Source organism: Physcomitrium patens, chromosome 8 (assembly GCF_059467195.1).
Source record: "Physcomitrium patens ecotype Gransden chromosome 8, ASM5946719v1, whole genome shotgun sequence".
In the NCBI taxonomy this organism is placed as follows: Eukaryota; Viridiplantae; Streptophyta; class Bryopsida; order Funariales; family Funariaceae; genus Physcomitrium; species Physcomitrium patens.
The window spans coordinates 9479253-9499038 of record NC_143417.1 but is presented as its reverse complement, the minus strand read 5'-3'; the positions used below and the strand labels follow the sequence as shown (position 1 = coordinate 9499038).

Sequence of the window (19786 nt, the reverse complement as noted above, 5' to 3'; positions counted from 1 at the left end):
GTATAAATAATTAGAAAAAGATTAAACTTATCAAATAGATGCCAAAGATAAGAACTTGATGAAATCAAATAAACAAGTGAGACTTTTTCAAAGAAATATCAAAAAATAGAAATAAAGAAGTATATAGATTATAAAGAAACTGGAATGGCTATTGCCAAAAGATAAGAAAATTAGAGACTTCTTAAAACTAGATTAGAAGTAAAAAGTGAGTTGACAAGAATGAAGAAGGCTTCATTCTTGTCTCTATATTTACTATCTACCTAAAAGCTATGTGATATATTTTATAGAATTTCTAAAGCATGTTGACTTTGTACAACATTTATCTTAATTTGCAAGTCAAGTTTTTTATATGGGTGCTACATAGTTAACTTGTTTTATAAGCTATCAACATGTATAATAAGTGGTTAATTTTTTGACCAAGTTTTTAACCTACCAATTAATTATAAATATATGTAAAGCCAAGAAAGTATTTATGAAGCTTCTAAAAAACTTTTCAAGAAGATGTTATGAAATTCATCTATTTTTATTTACTTCTATCTATTCATATTATATAAATAATAATTATACTAAATATATATTTATGATATTATTTCTTTTTTTAAAAATAAGTTCTACAAGGAGTAATAATCATATGTTGAGTAAGTCTAAGATACAACAAATTATATTTGCAATATACTCTTATCTTTGTTTCCTTCAAAAGTAGTTAATAGATCTTCTTAGCAATCGGTAATGTATTATTCTAAGGTAGGAAGATCACCTTATTATTTAATCATTATTGAAACCTTCATAATTTCTTTCAAACAAAACATTTGTAATACCATAAGTAGTCATTTCTACCTCTAATGAAATCACCAACATTAAGACTCTCTTCTTAGGTTGTGATATCTAACGTATTATATCTTGCCACCTATTTGAAGAAGCACATGTTGTTCTTGAAGATCTTCATCTCTATTATGTTGTCTTGAAGGTTGTAATAATTGTAATATTTCATTGGATAAGTTAGCAAATGATGGTTTCTCAGTTGAATCTGTTGGATGTTGGTTTTCTATCTTCTTAACACCATAATTATATAGAAATTATAAAAAAAATTAAAAAATAGAGTGTAATCTTTCCTAAATTATGTTTCTTTTATACTAAATATTTGTTATCCTTTATCTTTGTTTTGATGGATATTGTTGGTGAAAAACTTTGACTTTCTCTATGGTATTTGTAAGTTTTTTTTGCTGATTTCCATGTTCCTTTGCTAATATCATAACCGCACCAATGTCTAAGATATTCCAATCTAAGTCAACATTGCATCAAATCTAAGACTTCTTCTATTTCAAATTATTGACTATTATCCACTTATGTAAGAAGTGGTGTTATATTGTGGTTTGGCTACCATATGAAAATAATGTACATATATATTTAATATACAATTTTCTATATAATGTAGTAAGAGCCGCCTTTATTAGACATTGGTAACTCTTGAAATCTTCTTTTGTTTCTTTTATTTGATATTTAGGATACATATTATACAAAACTTATTCAAAAAAGGATTAGAAAAGGATTCTTTTATAAAAAAGAATAGTTAGGCCAACCATAAGGATGAATGGAAATAGATGATGAAAATCTCCATTCTTATTGGCTAAAATTCATGTCGAATGGACTTTTAGGATGCTACGTAAGGCCTTATTAGGAATTAGGGTTACTCTTTTAAGGCCATTTAAATTAGAAAGGTTAGGATTAGAAAGTTTAGATTTTTGGTCATGATTTTGTTGCAAATTTTGAATGACTAGAGCTTTTATAAAAGAGTTATAGATGCTCAAAGTTAAAAAATTGATTTTGTACCTACTGTCATTCTTGTAGACATAACATATGCATACAAAAAGCAATAAAAGATTGGTAATTATAGTAAAAGAGAACACATTTTTGACTATATTTTTTATATATTATTTTATGAATTCTAGATTGAAATAAAGGAGATATAGGAAGTTGAAGTCAATACTTGCAATCCAAGGGCAGTAAGTGACTTGATTCACTTGTAGTTGTATTTTGAGCTAAATCTTGAGGAATATGATAAGATTTTGGCCAAAATTTCTAAAAATGTATATTATCATGTTACTAAATTTTATATATAAATTTTGTAAAATTTAAAATTTGGAGTTTTGAGATATGAAGAAAAGAATACTCAAGTATTTATAAATTAGAATTTAGAACATTTGCTAAGATTTCTAAGATGCCAAATAATCTATAGTGGATTTGTGGTTCATTTTTTTGTGGTAAAGTTTATAGATAAATTTTTTATTATTTAATTTTTTTTAAACAATTAAATGATTGAATCAAGAAATATAAATTATTAAAATTCAAGAAACAAAAATTCTTTGTACGAGAAAAATATTTTAAAAGAATTTTGCTATAATTTTGATATTTTATACAAAGTAAAGGGGTTTTTGAGAGCCAAGACTTTATATATATGTAAAAAAGTGTAATATAGAGCTATAAAAAAATTATAATATAAATTTGAATTTTTGAAAGGAGGTTATGGATTTTCCTTGAATTTATTAGAAATCTAACTTACTAGCAAATAGTTAGTTATGATTTGGTATTGTAATGAATGTTAGAATATTTCTATATGTTTTAAAAAGCCTTATATACAAAGCTTCTTAAATATAAAAGGATTTTATTTAATAGAATATCTTTTCATAGTTTTATATTTATTTGTCTTCTATAATAAGAATTTATCACTTATTAGAATTTGACCAATAAGTTAAAGCTAAACTCTCTACAGCCAAATATCTAATGTATTCTTAGATAAAAAAATATGCCATACAACAATGGTGGTATTTTTCTTTTTCTTAAGATATTCATTGTCTTATATGTCTGTAAAAAAAACATGTCAAATACAAGATGGATTTTCATAGACTTTGATAGATGTAACTGATAAGTAATTGGATTAACTTATTTACAAATAGAAAATGGTCTATGTCTATAGTAATCCAACTTGTCACAAAGACAAATAGTTTTTATACTACAATGAAGTAATCACATCTTATTACTAATGTAGAAATGAGGTTGTTCCTTACAATAGGCATCCAAATTACTCTTTTGTTGTTTTTGAGCTACTTTTAATTGTACCTTCATTGTTAGATGTAGCTCAGATAAATGATTTGTTAAATCTTCTATTGCAAGATTATCAAATTTTAAAAAATATAAAGCATGAAATTATAGATGATAACCATATTTAGAAAATTATAAAATTATTAATTATTATCAATTATCTTATTAATTTTATTAAATTACGTGGAGCTTTTAATAAGTGTTATCTTATTTTTAATATTTTTTTTATTGATATTTATATTTTTAAATTATATATATTAAAGATATTTTTTATACACATATTAACCATGATAATTGTAACATATTCTTATAAAATATTAAAATAATTAAGACATATGTAATTATTTTTTATAAAAAAAAATAATTATTTTTCTTTTATTTTAATACAATTGATCATTTTTATGTTAGTAATTTTAAAAAATTTATTTTATATTTTTATAAAACCAAAAATTAAAATTAAAATAAAATTTAAAACTATAATTGATTCTTTATTGATTTTTATTTTTAATGTTTGAAAGGTTAATTTTTATTAATTATTATATCTTATTACTTTAATCTTTATTATCTTGATTCTTATCTTAATTTGAAAGATTGTAATGTAACTTAAGTGTATTTTTTAAAATACCAAAGTAGCTATTAATTGTGTACATTTCATTGCATCAATATTATCTTAAAATTTTAAAACTAAAGATTTGAAGTACTTAAATTGAATTAAGTCAAAATTTCAAATTCCATGATATATTTCACTTATAAATCTTACAAAATTTTAGTTTACTAATTTTCTATAGAAATATTTTCAAGTTTATTTATAAAATAAATAAATTTGAATATTTTATTATATTTATTTCAAAAAATAATATGTAATAATATAATTACATAATTATTTTTGTATATTTTTTTATAAAAAATTCTTCTAAAAAATTATAAGGAATTTTAAAATATTAATATATATATATATATATATATATATATTTTCTATTGTGTGACTTGGTTTCTTTGTTTTTAATAGTAATTTTTTTTATTATTTTTACTAAAAATAATTTTTTAGGTCCAATAATTGTTTTTGAGATCATGTTCTTTCAAATTCCATGTTATACAAGAGTTACACTCAAAACACCAAATCATTTAAGAAAAATATCATAAATATTCCTAAAATTTGTTAAATATCAAGAATATCCTTGTATTCTTGAAAATATCAAATCTACCCTTTTTTTCTTTGTTTTTTTTTTTTTTTTTTTTTTTTTTTTGTGATAATTGTAAATCTGCCCTTCAATGTGATAAGCTATATTCTATTTGTTTTTTTTTAGTTGCAACTAACACCTAAAGTGCATGCCCAGTAGATTTGGCACAGCTCTTTTTTTCACAAATAATGTCGCTGTCATTGCAAACTGCTCTTCTTCCACCTTTATATCTTGCCTCTCTTCTTGTCCTCCACAGTCATCAGCACCTCCTTGCAGTTGTGAGAAGAAAACAATTGATAAGCACCGAATCATTTATGTTTCGACATAGATTGTCTTCTTGTACTTAGATACTTCCAGGTGGTCCAGCCGTTCATGTAGCTCCTCCTTCTTCTGCTTAAGTGTGCATAGTAAAGTGCAGCACATCTTAAGCAGAAGGAGGAGCTACATGAAAGAACAACTTGACAATGAGGCCTTTTTGATCAAAGTTGGTTTTGTACTTCCATAGAAAACACCATTTCTACTCAAAATGTAATTAAGGGGTGGATCGGCATCGAATGGCTTCTTGATCGTTGCGGCTCCACGGGCTAAATCTACCCTTGCCTCCGGCATGTGAAATCTAATTCAAACAAATGCTTGAATGTTGTACTTGAATTGGCAATGGTCGATGAGCATGCGTCTTCCTCCTGGGGTAGGATAGTACCTTCACTGCCTGTTTGGAGGTCGTGACATGCATTTCCTCCGCCTCTCCTAGTCCTCGGGCAGATGCCTCTTCTGGTCCTCGAGCGTAGGAGACATGAGTAAAGGTAAGATCGGGTTAAACAAAGGTCCAGCACCAAACTTCTTTTCTTTGTCAATCTACTGCCTAAAAGACATGTTTCTCTACGGTGGAATACTATTCTTTACCATCAACAATAGTCTCATAAATTTATGCTCCTTACTCTCCTCTGCGATCATTCCACTTCCTCTTTTTCACCTAACAAGGCTCCAAAGTACTGATAATCCTCTGATTTCAAAAAAAGTAATCCTCCAGCTACCTCCTTAAGAACTTCATATTGCTGTGTACGATATTCCTCAGGAATGTGATACAACTGAGTGCCTCTAAAGGATATCGGCATGGCCAGGAGCTTTGGGACATGGATTTTGATGGAAATGTAAGAAGTACGGGGTTCCATAATCTTATAACCTGTCGTGAGAAATATGAACTTCAATTCCTCAGATAAAATAACTTGCGGCTTTGTGTCGCTTGAATTCTCCAATCTAAAACTCTATACGTCCGGAAAGCTCCCAACATGTCGTGGAAGTGACATGGGAGGTGAGAATCTACCCATTTCTGCGTACAACAGCTTGTCAATAAAGTGCACAGCTTGAACATCTGACACAAGTTCCACAACCATGTTGTTTGTCGAAACTGTATACATCTCTTATGTGGAATGGCAAATTCTGTTCACTTGTTTTTCTTTGCTCGTGCGGATTGGTGCAAAAGAATGTAAGGTTGCAGAACAGACTCCTCAAAACCACCACTTCTCTTCCTGACTTCCAAAATGTACCGTTGTCATTTAATGTACACTACGATGTCCAAACATTTTGATGTCTCGGAATGCTTACAACTATGTATTTTTACTTTCCTCTTCTAAGTCTATCTTGCTGGCTGCTATTGTTTTATTAAAGATAATTCACCTCCACTTTCACCTTGGCATGAAAAGAGGCCAAAGACCTTCTTCAATGTGTTCTTGGGAAAATTGGCCTGCTATTGCATATTGTGCACCCTCAACAAAATCTGGATTTTTAATAGGTTTGTCTTTTTAAGAACTTTTTGAGCAAAAATCATATTTCAAAATGACAAGTTTAATTATTTTAGGTTGTGTTTTTAGTGGTAGTAACAAATTAAAGGAAGCCATTTGTTATGATGTAATTAACAAGCATTATGAAACATTTATTATCAAGTCTAACCAAATGAGATATATTGTAAAGTGTCACAGTACTTACAAATGAAGATTGCGTGCGTCACAATTTCAATTGGCATGTACAAGTCAATTTGTCATTTGGGCATTTGTCTCTAAATACACAAGCATTGGTATTAAAAACTTAGATAACTAATATGCTAGCACCAATTAGATAGCAAACAATAAGAGGAACAAGTTGGAAGACATACCAAAATACAAAGCTGTAGATATTTGAAAAGATATTTGATGTAATGAAGGTATTAAGGTATCCTACTTGATAATATAACATAGAAGAAAAAAGATTGTTTTTGAGCTAATTGACTCTTATGAAAATAGCTACACCAACCTGAAAGTATATTATCACCATATCAAGATAACAAATCTTAGGAGTTATGTAAAATTGGAAGTGAATGAAGAAAACGGCTTTCTTCAATTGTTTGACTACAATGCAAGTTTACATGGCTTGCAATATTGTCAATTTATCATTGATATAAACAATACCTATTTAAAAGAAAAATATTGTAGAGTATTCTTTGTTGCTACATCAGTTGATGTAAAGGGGCAACTATTTTCTATTGCATTCAATATTATGAATGCTGAAAATAATGACAATTGACTATGGTTCTTGCAAAAATTAAAGACAATAATTCTAGCATTCTTTCTATTGAACTAAAAACTTCCAAATTTTATATTTTTGTTTGATAAAAAAAAATGTTTCATTGATGTTATCAATAATATATTTCTAATATATAAATATGTATTTTGTATGTGATATTTAGTTAAAAACATAAAATTTCAATTCAAAAATCTAATACTTATATGACATTTCTAGACAGCAACACAAATGCTAATTTTTCTTGATTTTAATATTAAACTCTCAAAAATTTGGAATATATCTAAAAAAGCTGCAAAGTACTTATTAAATATTAGACCATAGTATTGGGCATTCTCATAATTTGAACTCATATATTCAGTTTGGCCATATGACTTCAAATATTATAGAATTTTTAAATTCTTAGATCTTAAAATCATATGAAATACTATTAATTTTAATATTAGAAATAATTTGTAAGTAAATCATGGCATGATATAATGAGTGATTTATCATTACCAATACAATTACTAAACTATTGTCAACTAGTATAGAATGGTAGATTGAATGATCAAAAATATTTGCACATGGTTGTCACATTATTTCTTTATTTGATTCTAACTTTGAATACATGTTAAAGCTATCATCTAATATCTTGGATTTAAAAAATTACACATTCACTTATAATTGGTGGTAGTTATCTAAAATTCCATATAATTAATATTATGTATATATAATTACATAATTATATGTATAGAATTGTATAATTATATGCATATAGTTAGTATATGTGCATATAATAAGTATATGTACATATAATTAGTATTGTATTATTCATGCAACAATCAATTATTAATTACATTGCTTACTTTAATATTATTTAAGCCCAGCAAGCAATTTATGCAATAGCCATCACTCTAATATCATCCATTGAGTATTCAAAGAATCAAGTAATAACTAAATCAATGTTACTATACTACTACCATCCTTCACATGATGTCAATTTGGTTGCCCAAAAAGATGTTGCATTTGTATGGAGGATATAGAAATAGCCAAAAAGAACATTAAGCATAATTATTAACTTACAAGGAACTAATTTGATTTTATTGTTGAAGCATCCTTTAATGTGATGTTTGAGAGAAAGATTCAATGTAGGACATACTTGTAATCTTGTGAAATCCAATTATGTCATTTTATGGTTTTAAAGCTAAATTTTATCATTTTTAATTTTCATCTTGATGAATTTGTGTAGTAACAATTTTGCCTAAATTTTCCAATATATCCAACCTCATTCAATTGTTACTTTTCAATGTTTTTGATGAACTTTAGATCTTAAATTGCTACATTGTATTTAATATTAAATCTTTATTAATTAAAATATTTAATAAAAGATGTATTTATTTATTTATTTATTTCATAATTTATAATTTAAAATTAATTCAAATTTATTTTATTACATACTCCATTTTTTAGTTTTATCCAAAAATAGGAAACAAGATAAGTTTTTTAATTTTTAATTTTATTAATAAGGCATAATTTTTCAAGAGCATATATTTGAATTTCGACCATGTTTTTAATCTTCTTTAATATCTATAAAATTACAATTCAAGAATGCCTAATATAATCACAAATATGCTTAACTTCATTCTTCTATTGTTATTAATAATTTTTTAAGACTTCAATTTTATTTATTTGTTAAAATACCACTTTTCTTTCTCTAAAATATATTTCAAAGATATAATATATTTTTGAAAACCTAATATAATATGTAAATTGGAACTCATATAATATATAATAATATAATATATGAATTTAAAAACCTAATTTGATTTATAAATATAATATTTATGATACGATATTATAGATATTTAAACTCAAATTTTTTATATCAAATTGATAGAACTGAAATGTTTTTTTAGAAAATAAATAAATAAATAAATAAATAAAAGATACAATGATATCTTAATAATAAATCTTTAGTAATAATATTTTATTTTATTAAAACTATTATGTAGTATTTTAATTTTTTATTAATATTAATAATTAAAAAATAAAATAATTTAATTTTTTTATTTTAAAGATGAAGTTATAAACATTATACAAAAGTCATATTCAACTTTTTTAAATTTTTTATATGTATGAATTCTTCATTTGATTTTAATATTATTTATTAGTAAGATAAAACTATCCTTGATTTACTATCATTTTTACTTTCAACTAATACATATTTAATTTATAACTATATATATATATATATATATATATATATATAGCTAAGAAGTTTTTAAAGCCACATCCCTCAAACCATGTGATGATTAATTTTGGAGGATAGGAAATAAAGGATAGAAATAAAAAAAACAAGGCATGGAAGTTAAAAATGGGAGACAACGAACATTGAACAAGAGACAAAGACATGGATGGATGGAATTGATCATAAGATGGTAATGTAGGTTGTGGTTTTAACAACTCTATATATATATATATATATATATTACATATGATTGTATTTTATATTTTATTATTATTTGTAATTATAAATCAAACAACAAAAAAAAAATAAAAAGATTAAAGAGTTGTAGATTAAAAACTTTTATTATTTGGTATATAATTTAATATCATATAGATTTTTTCAATTGCACTAATTTTTAATTCTCGTTGATCTTTAATTATCAATAAATGTCAAATTAATACCATGAGAATAGTGATTCAAATTCAATCTTCATTAAACCTTCTTGGCAATATATTGCTCTTTTTTCCACCCTCTAGATACATTAATTTGATTGATAAATTTGACTTCCAATTGCAATTGCAATGGAAGCATTGGTCTTTGTATTGTTGCTAATCTGACAACAATTTATTGCTTTAGTATTTGATAAATGTAGGTGCTAGTTTCAAGAAGTGGATTTTGAAGCTCTCATAATGGGAGTGATTGAATAGAAAGCAAAGTTTTGGACTTGTGGAAGTTGATAGAAAATATGGCCTCTTGCGGCAAGAAAAACATCAATTGGGATTTCAAGGTAATGGCGGCTAAGGTGGACTTACACAAGTTATAGAAAGACATTGCTATTGTAGGTACATGCATGAGCTATATTAATTAGCTCATGGAACAAGGCAATGCAATATTTTCCAATTTGGACAAAAAGATTTAATATGCTCAACTAGGGATGCCTACATCAACCTTGTTATTGAATGAGTTGGACAATATCAAGCTCATTTATGTTATGTTGATGGAGTTATGGAAGGACTTGAGTTGAAAGCAAGAATTGAGCATATCTAGCTCTCAATGCAATTTTCTTGTGATGATGATTTTGTTTTGTTTTGTTTGTTTGCTTGCTTGTGTGTGAGTTCTTTACAATTGGTTGTTGTTTTTAAGAATGTTATGTCTAGCATTATTGCCAATGTCATGTTTTGCTTATTATATGCGGCAAGAACACCTGCAATTTTTTATTAATAAACTATTACCAAGGAAAAGGCCAAAGTAGATTCTTATATGACTAGTCAATGTAGCTCATGCATGCACTTACATTAGCAATTGCAAAGGCGACATCCATTTTGTGAGGTGCCCAAGATGTGAAGCAAAGTGTTGCACTGCAAGCTATGCAATACATGCTTTGGATCCTAGTTGCAACTAAAAAAAAACAAGAAGATTATAGTGTATTATGTTTAAGGGCACATTTACAATTATCACTAAAAAGTGGAATAGATTTGATATTATCAAGAATACAAGGGTGTTTTTGATATTTTGACAAATTTTAGGGATATTTATGATATTTTCCCAATTATTTACCAAAGACAATTTGACATATGTTGCACAAATCTACACGCAATTGGGTATCATGCAATAAGAGGAATAAATACAGAAAGTACAAAGAGAAGAATATTGTGCATGATTAATAGATTTTCATGATTTGTTATTCCACAGAATAGTTGTGATTTCAATCCTAAATAGTGGGATGGTGGAGACATAATGAAAGATTTTCATGAGTTGGTAGGTAGTTTGATTGATGACCCACTAACAGCACAGCCAATACTTATATTAATATTATATCAACAATACTTTCTAATTTAGTAAAAAAACTCTCATGTAGGATAGCATCAATGATGACGTGTACAAGTAGAGGTTCTCTTATGGTTCCCTGTGTTTAAATTCATGACCGTCATTAATGAATTTTCTTATTCAAACAGGGTTTGATTAAGGCATGCAAGTGGGATCCTCCCAGTCACACTTCCATATTAAGTGGCACTGTTTATTTACAAGCCTAGGAAGTTCTCCAAGCTCTTTAAACAAAAGTTGTTTTACTTGTTGAGGAATCTCCAAGCTTGCGTAATAATCATTCTGATTCCCAATCAAATGAATCTCTATGATCTTAATTTGAGGTTAGAACTTCTTTACTCAATAAAACATGCATAAAACCAAGAAGGAAAAAAACTCTTTTTGGCAACATTTTAAATTATTTTGTTGGATAATCGTTTTAGTGTTTATGCACATAGATATAAATATAAATATATATATGCAGGACCCATTTAACTGGTTGAATGATTGTTGAGTACTAAAGGACTTTTATTGAGATATATTATCATATTCTTTGCCAAACGTATCAAAACAATTCAAAAACATTCACATACTGGTTGGTAAATATTTCTAAAAAATCATGAGTAAGAATATTTCATAAAATTCAGCCAATCATGTAACAGTTAGAATTCATTCAATTAGGGAATTAGCTGAAGTTGGTAGTCTCTCCTCATCAGTTGGAATTCAGCTAATCAGGGAAATTTAAGGACATACACCAATTTATTTATTCTTTATATACAATGTGGTCATATGAACAAAAGTTGTGATATACATGGTTCTATTTTGCTCAAAAAGAGTTTAACTATTTTGAAGTTTCACTTGACAAAGTGTCTAAGTGTTGTCCCATTGATTGGTTTATAGTCTGAAACAGGCGTTTTACTTTATATCAAGGTTGTTTTAAAACCATTTATTCCTAATAACACAGATGATAATCTTCCTTCTTTCCTCCTTTCTTTCTTTACTTCATTTAATTGTTCTATCTTCACAAATTCACTGCCACAGCTTAAAATGCCGAGGAACAGAGGCAGCTCTCAACCTTGCAACGCATCACATGCTCCCTTGCCTCCAAAGATAGACTGAAATTTTGCATTCTCCCATCATAGTGCAATGCGCAGAGATCATAGAACCACATCTGCACAGCAGTAGAAGCGTTGAAGCATTGAAGCATTGAAGCAAGCAAGAAAGAAAGATTGCAAAACCAGGGGTCCCTCCTTGTTTCTGCTTCCAAGAGAATATTGAGTGTGTGGTTGTGTGTTTTTGCAACTGTTTTTGAGACGATTTCCACGCTCCAAGTACCTTGAATATATCTTATGAGTTATTGATAATTCACCGTCACTCTCACACACACCCCTCCCCCTCCTCAGACTCATTGTATCTTGGTGCATAGATGATGCTCCTGAGCTTCAATTGATACGATATAATTCTGCAGGAGTCAGGTGGCGGCAGCGGAGGAGGAGGAGGAAGCACGGAGCTAATTGTGTGTGTCTTGTGAGGTCCGACCAGGTAGATAATGGTTTTAGGTTTTCATGACTTAAAAAACTGGGCGAGGAAATTTGGGGGAGTTGGGGTTGTTGGTTCCAAGCCTACGCTCACGAGGGCTGGGGTGCCGTGCGGTGTCTGTTGTTATGTATTGGGAATATGGATTCGGGAATGAAATAAAATGTTTCCCTACTCGTGGCATGGACCTGCGTCAGAACCCAATGCCTTGGAGATTAACCCACACATGTGAATCCTGCTTTTGTAATTGAATTTCTGTATTAATCCTTACTGTCCCATGAGATTACTCGCACCCAGGAAAATCTAACTTGGTGTCCATGGGGGATTACTCTTGTACTTGCGCTTGGAATTGCCGTCAGAGTTTGTTACCAGGAGAAACTGACTTTGCCTCGACAGTGTACTTTAACTCAAAGGATGTTGCACGTTTACAGCAAGTTTCTATTGTGATGGACTGTATCTGGTGGGTTCTGGTCATGTTTCTGTTCATGGGTATTTTTGTTGAGGTGGGTTTTTAAAAACCGTAAGCCTCCAAACTACCATTTAGAAACTGAAGTTACACGCACATGCATGTTTATTTATAGTTATTCAAAATGCTACCTCTATTTATATGCCTATTTTCATTTTGTGTATTATTATTTTGATTATTAATATTTTGTATTTGTAGTGGATATGATAATTTGCCTTTGGTGAGGTTAGGCTGGGCAAGTGGAGTGCCTGGACGCGACAATTTCAGTGTGAACTTTTAACATGAATCTCAAGTTTTCTGCTGTTTTTCTTAGTGTTTTTTTGGTTCTCTTGTGGTCGAGGGACAGTTGTGGATGGACGGGCGTGATGATGAGTCTGAAGCGGAGGGAAGGGAAGGGAATGGAGGGCAAGTAGCTTGCCAGGCATTCGGGTACGGCCTGCTGTCAGCTCGTGGGGAGGCGCTCGTGAGGCGGCAGCATCAACGTGATTCACTTTGCTTGCGTGCGGAGGTATGCTATTGTGCTAAAGTAGCGGCGATGGTGGAGCAGAAGGAAGGTGGCCGGGTCCCTGCTGATGCGCAGCCATCTGGCACCACCCTGCCGAGTCAGTCCACTTCATTCCCTCATCAGCAGCTGGATCAATCTCAATCCCGTTGTCACAAAGTGGGAACGTCTACCATGAGTGAGCTTGCATCGCAGCCACCCTAACTATCGTAGCAGTGCTCTTCCTGGAGCCTTAAATTCGCATCTCATGCTTTCTTGCTTCATCAAAACTCTTGCATTGCAGCACAAGTTTTCCGTTTCTTGCTCCTTTCTCGGACCCAGCTTTGAAGTTTTGGAGAGAAAATTTCCTGGATGCTGGTTGCAAGAGGATTACGGAGACGTCTTGCATTCCGGAGACTATCTATCCGACAGGGAACTGCGTCTATATTCGAGCGTTGCTGCGCGTATATTGCTGTCCAGCTTTAAGAGTTTCCAATAAGGGCATTTTGTCGCACTATTCATCAGGTATTTTCCTCAGACATGTGTGAAGCAAAATTTCTGCTTGCCAAATATTGCCAGCACTTTTCTTAGGGAGCTGCTTCATTATTCGAGCGTTGCTGCACGCATGTTGCTGTCCAGCTTTAACAGTTTCCAATGTGTGCATTTCGTCGCACTAGCCATCAGGCATGTGTGGAGCAAAATTTCTGCTTGCCAAATGTTGCTGGAATTTTTCTTGCCTTGAGCTACAATCGGACTTTCCCAAAGTTTGCAGATTTTGCACATACTTTGAATGCACACGCAGTATCCAGTCGAGCAGAGCAGATTGGTTTTAAAATTAGCATCAAAGTCGTAGGGAGACTGCAACTTTGGGTGCCAGCTGTCTTATTGGAGGCGCACTCGCTTTCTCTTGAGCTGCATCATAAACCTATCTTTAGAGTTGGAGTGATTGTACATTCTGGAGCCTCGAGGATGTAAAATTAGAATATTTAGTTGCCTAGTTAAGAGGTCGTTGAGAATTCAATCATCTGATACCGACTTTGGCCGACGAATGATATCAATTGATACTGACGTTGGTGCTCTTACGGCGCGTTTTCTAGGCGTTCATTAAAGTGAAGTTGTTCGTAGTCCCTACCAGGTTTGGGTAGTTAAATTTTCGCAGCTTATTATCTGCTTACTGCCTCACGGGACCATGTGTCCTCCCGGAAATTTGTAGCCTAACCCAGTGAATTTATTTTTGGTGCTGATTGCAAAGTTGGAAGTGAAGTTTACTGACCCGAGTTCGGATCATAAGGCTTGGAGAAAGATCAGGCTTTAGTGAATGGCTATGGAAGTGGGTTATCTTCGGCACTCGACAACGATCACCAACGGACTGTGTTGTAACTGTGATCCGAAGCCCCGAGGAGCACGTCGTGTACAGACTAGGCTGCCTGGCACCCTGTGTCTCGTCAAGGATACCTTTACCTCTAGCAAAGCTAAACTAAAAAAGCCGTCTCAGAGAGAAATCTTTCTAACAAGTAGGAAGAGGCTGAATCAGATACAAGGTAAGCCTGTCTTCGTTGTTCATATCTTTGAACGTTCATGTCCAAATTTGCACGAGAACAGAATATTAAATAGGTATATAAGTAACTGCTTTACGATTTTTTGTTTGTAGTGGACTGTTAATATTCAACTAGCTGTGGCACACAAACATGATGCCATGTGCATTGTATCCCAAATATAATACCCTTTCATGAAAGCCTGCTAGCTCAAGGAGCTCAATGACATCCTTAAATGGGGATTGTCGTTTCGGGGTTAATTCAATTAACGTCTCGTTCCTAAATTCTTGCTAGAATCTTAGCACACTTTTAGCTTATTTTTAGTTGGAAAGATCAAAGAGTAACCTAGCCAGCTTATACTCGCATGGAGTACTGAGTTCTCGAACTCATATCTAGCTGGGACACCTTTGAGTTAAGTCCACATCTAAAAGCAACTCTTCGGATTCAGCAGGTAGGACTAAGAAGGCGCTTAGAAATTCATAAGCGGTCAGTTACTAACTCGGAAAACCGGTTCTGATTCAGATCCATTCTTGTTAACACTTTGGATGCATCTTGCAGATTTCTTTATAGATGCTTAGCACTGAACAAATTGAACAATACATTTGTTGTGATAAAATCTTGTCAAGGGTATGCGATTTAGCTTGACTATACAACGGACTCTCATATTGTTTATTGATCATCTAAATTAAAAGCTAGAAGCATGAGTCAGTAAGCTGTGGCATATTTTGGTAATCTTTCTTGAACGTTATCGTACGGAAGATTTCACCCCAAGGATTATGATTCTATGCTCGTGAAAAATCCTCGTATTCTCAGCTCTACCTTAAACAAGTTATTGACGATGATAATAAGTGAACTAAAATTTCTTTGTCGTCAAGGGCTAAAAGATGGAGAGGGTATGGAGGATCTAACATAATTGTCGCTAGAGTGGTGGATAAAAAAACATAAAATTAATCGAAAGTTTGTATTGTGGTGAGTATGTCTTCTGAGAATATATTGGGCTATCCGGAATGGTTAATCCAATATCTGAACTGTTCGAATTTGCTGAGATTTGCAGCTGTTTCAACGGCTGAAAAGGAGAGAGAGGCAGACAAAACATCCACTCCACCTATTCCCAGTAGCATCCACGATATTTCAAATGGAGACCACATTCTTGGCTTCGGAGCCGATTTGACCGAAGATCATCCTGTAAGTCGAACAGTCCCATGTATTTCCTCTAGTCTCAATATTGGTCAATCTCAACAATCTGCACGGTATCGTAGGAGCACTGAAAGGAGTGGTGCATCATTGTGCAGTCTTGGTTGAACCTTGAGGCTAAGTTCGAGCTGGCTCCTGACAGGATACACACAGTTCAACGAAGGATTTCACTGTGCTGTGTTCTGAACAAACCCGATGTCACCTTTTGCAGGGCTACCATGATCTTGAATATAAGAGGAGGCGTAGTCGTATTGCTGACCTTGCGAAGATACATAAAATGTAAGCATACATTTTCGGCTAAACCCAAGCATTTTATTCTGTACAAAAACTCTAAAACTTAATTTTCTTGGTTTCATTACTACCCCAAGACGTTAGCTGGATCAACTCGAAGCAGCAAGCTATGTATAAATAGATAAAACCTTCATTGCAATGATATTGGAGACAAAAATGTCTTCTGCATGTGCAACCTTGTACTGCATATGTGGACGAACCTATCCTAGATTTACTAGAGTCTGGTTAATAAGACATTGGAATTGTATTGTGCATTGGTTTTACTCTCAAGCTAGAACTTATGTGAAGTATTACGTTAGTTGTCATGTTTCCTTGTTCTGCACTTGATACATAACCTGGCTGAGGGTTGTACCAAAGCGGATGCTGTACACGCTAACTGCTTAGATCGTACAATATAGTCTTAGTTCGTAGAAAAACAAATATGATAATTTACTTTACCAGCATTAGTGTATACGCAGGCTGTATTGTACATTAATCTCTATTGAAATTGTGCAAAAGCTTATACTATTTTGAAGTTTAACTTACATCTTCTCACTCGACCTCAACTTTAGTTTCCTTTTGATCTCAAGTTTCATGAATTATTGCATTTCAGGCTTTTCTTTTTGCACCACTTATTCTCAGTATATATCAGAATACATGTCTCACTAGTTTTGCTGGGGATCTTTTTTCATCAATTTTTTCATATTTTTGTAAATTGTTCTGGATTTCTTTCTATCAAAAGACAGGGCTTCCAGTGATTATGCATCATTACTGTAACTAACATTCATGTTTTAATTGAATCGGCGAATGCAGAGGTGAACCCATTCCTTGCGTGGACTACACATCGGAAGAGATTCGTGTGTGGGGTCATGTGTTAGATACTCTAGTGGACCTCTACCCAACTCATGCTTGTAAGGAATACCTGAATTGCTACGAGCTGTTTAACTTCAAGCCAAACTATATTCCACAGCTGCAAGAACTTTCGGAGGTGATTATTATTCTCTTTCTCTGTTCTCTTTAAATTATTGAACCAAATGATTTACACGCGCATTTTCTGTCGATTAATATGAATAATACAGGAGCAGAAATCTCATTCATGAATTTTCAAGAAGAACCAAGTTAAATATGTCCTCATTTATAAGAAGTGAAACGCCAAGTCTGTATGCGACTGGCTTCTCGCAAGGAAGTCTGTTGACTCTTCCTTGTTGTCACTGATCATATAATCATTCCTCACTCATAAGTTGTACAACTTAACCGACAGTGAGGTATATAATGGATTGTCTGGTGATTGATCTCCTGACTGATTTGGAAATGGCACAGGGATAGTATTAGCCGAACTCGTCGCAAACTTCTTGTGATCAGTTCATTCAGTACATGACCAAGAGCCTTAGCTTCTAGTACATTCAAATTTTTCTGTCTAATCTTTGCACTTTTTTCGCAGGTTTCATCTTCAGTGGTTTAAATATATGATTTTGTTGTGCCCTTGCAGGTCCTGGAACGGAGCACAGGATGGCACATCCGCCCAGTAGCTGGACTCCTCCACCCTCGTGACTTCCTAAACGGTCTAGCCTTCCGCACTTTCCATTCAACCCAGTATGTTCGGCATGGCAGCAATCCCATGTACACCCCCGAGCCAGACATTTGTCACGAGGTTTTAGGCCACGTCCCCATTCTGGCTGATCCGGAGTTTGCTGACTTAGCTTGGGCCATTGGCCAAGCTTCTCTGGGTGCTTCAGAGAAGGATATCTGGCACCTTACGAAGCTCTACTGGTACACTGTGGAGTTTGGCACAGTAAAGGAAGGTAACGAGATTAAAGCGTTCGGTGCAGGCCTTCTGTCTAGTTTTGGGGAGCTGAAGCACATGCGGGTGGGGACGGATGGATTCATGCCTGAGTTCGTGGAGCTTGACCCGTTTAAGAAGATGCCCAAGATGAGCTACAAAGACGGGTACCAGAAGAGGTATTTTCTATGCGAGAGCTTTGCAGATGCAGCGGCAAAGCTTAGGGCGTATTCCAGAAGCATTCTGAAGCCTGAGGTGCAGTCCATCAAGTTTGGAGATACGCCAATCCGGCTCTAAACTTCCAGCTCCACCAATGTAGAACCAGTTCCTTGGTTTTCTGGACCATATATAGATCTGTAGATTACTGATCAAGATCCTTGCTCTTGTTGGTGATTCTCTAGTCACGGTTGTTTAGATTAAATTATATAGTTGTGAATGCTACCTACATTTTACTTCTAGGTGGTTTTATTTTGTATAGAATTTGACTTGTGGTTTCACAATGCACATTAAAGAGTTGACAGCTTCATGTATTCATTATTCAATTTCTTGCTGTGAGCTTCGCAATATTCTCAAGACTTGTCTCAAACCAGAGTCTGGGCATTCAAGTGGCTACAGTGAACATACTAAGGGCAAGTATTGGAACTAAGGCTTAGAAATGCTTGCACAAATTGGTTTACTGGTTGATTATAAGTTGTGAGACCGAGTTGTCTCGCATCTGGTTTCCATGAATAAGCTCATTTTGTTTGTAATTGCGTCATAACTCTGAAGATTATCCTTTAATACAACTCAGACGAGAGCAGAATCGAAGTAGGCACAAGTTCAGAAAGAGAGATCATCTTAGGCTCCTGGGTACTTCTCTGTTAACAACTTCTGTACACTTACACATGCAGATTGATCAGGAAATTCTAGACGTCGAACTTGGTAGGCCGTTGCATTCTCAATCGTGAGCAGCTTTTGCATGCATCTCGAGAACATGCACAAGTATAATTTCATTCCGACATATGCTGATATGACTTAGGGCTCAGAACGAACGGGCACAGCAATTGCAATTGGTATTCTAGGAATTGGGCCGTTGTACTGGTAAAGGCTGCTATCGATCGGATTTGAGTGCTTTTCCTTGACCAGCTCGCCAATTCTACTGATAATACCACATTTGAGATGAGGTAAGAAGATGAATCATCTAAGGGAGCTATATCAAACGATTCTCGAGACGGACAAAAGGCGTTAGATGCGATAGCAGCTGGGGCACATGAACCTAGTTACGTAATCTTAGTCCACTGAGACTCTACTGCCTGGGCTGCAGATTCACAAATCTTTCTTTTCAGATCGCTTACAATCACCAACGTGATATCACGTTGCAAGTTGCATGATTGAGGGTATGTTTCATTAGTCGTCCTTCCTCCGTCAAACTAAAATACAATTCAAGTATTGTCCTTAGCATTTTTAAATATACAGTGAATCTAGCTCTTGTCCTTGCTGCTTCAGAGCTAAATGAATGCCACCCGACCTGATTGGCGTACATTTCCATTCCCCAGCGCAGATTAGCATGTTACAATCATGGGCCTGGTTTATTATTCCTCAGTGACTGACATTATTGTACCAGCCTGCGCTTTCTTCCACTTGGACAATTTTGAGTTATGATACTCAAATTCTTACTAAGACTGACACAGGTGTTA

The 19786-nt window shown here is 33.0% G+C and overlaps 1 protein-coding gene and 1 long non-coding RNA gene across 2 annotated transcripts; both read left to right on the top strand.

Moving 5' to 3' along the window:
- Window positions 1-11567: 11567 nt before the first annotated feature.
- LOC149988460 (uncharacterized) lies at window positions 11568-13332 on the top strand. The gene is made up of 2 exons (XR_016504469.1): window positions 11568-12844; window positions 13197-13332. It is a non-coding gene; the product is annotated as an uncharacterized LOC149988460 (long non-coding RNA).
- A 176-nt stretch (window positions 13333-13508) lies between these two features.
- On the top strand, window positions 13509-18650 carry LOC112285965 (Phenylalanine 4-monooxygenase, chloroplastic). Its single transcript, NM_001426583.1, has 6 exons — window positions 13509-13856; window positions 14584-14872; window positions 15921-16051; window positions 16272-16339; window positions 17144-17318; window positions 17820-18650. The coding sequence occupies exons 2-6, from the start codon at window positions 14650-14652 to the stop codon at window positions 18405-18407; spliced, it is 1185 nt and encodes a 394-aa protein (NP_001413512.1). The 5' UTR covers window positions 13509-13856; window positions 14584-14649; the 3' UTR covers window positions 18408-18650.
- The last annotated feature ends 1136 nt before the right edge of the window (window positions 18651-19786 follow it).

Excerpts from the sequence above, each read along its gene's own strand:
- LOC112285965 (NM_001426583.1), top strand. The coding sequence starts at position 14,650 with ATGGCTATGGAAGTGGGTTATCTTCGGCACTCGACAACGATCACCAAC. Across the intron at positions 14,873-15,920 it reads GAGGCTGAATCAGATACAAG|CTGTTTCAACGGCTGAAAAG; the intron begins GTAAGCCTGTCT and ends TGAGATTTGCAG. Across the intron at positions 16,052-16,271 it reads ATTTGACCGAAGATCATCCT|GGCTACCATGATCTTGAATA; the intron begins GTAAGTCGAACA and ends CACCTTTTGCAG.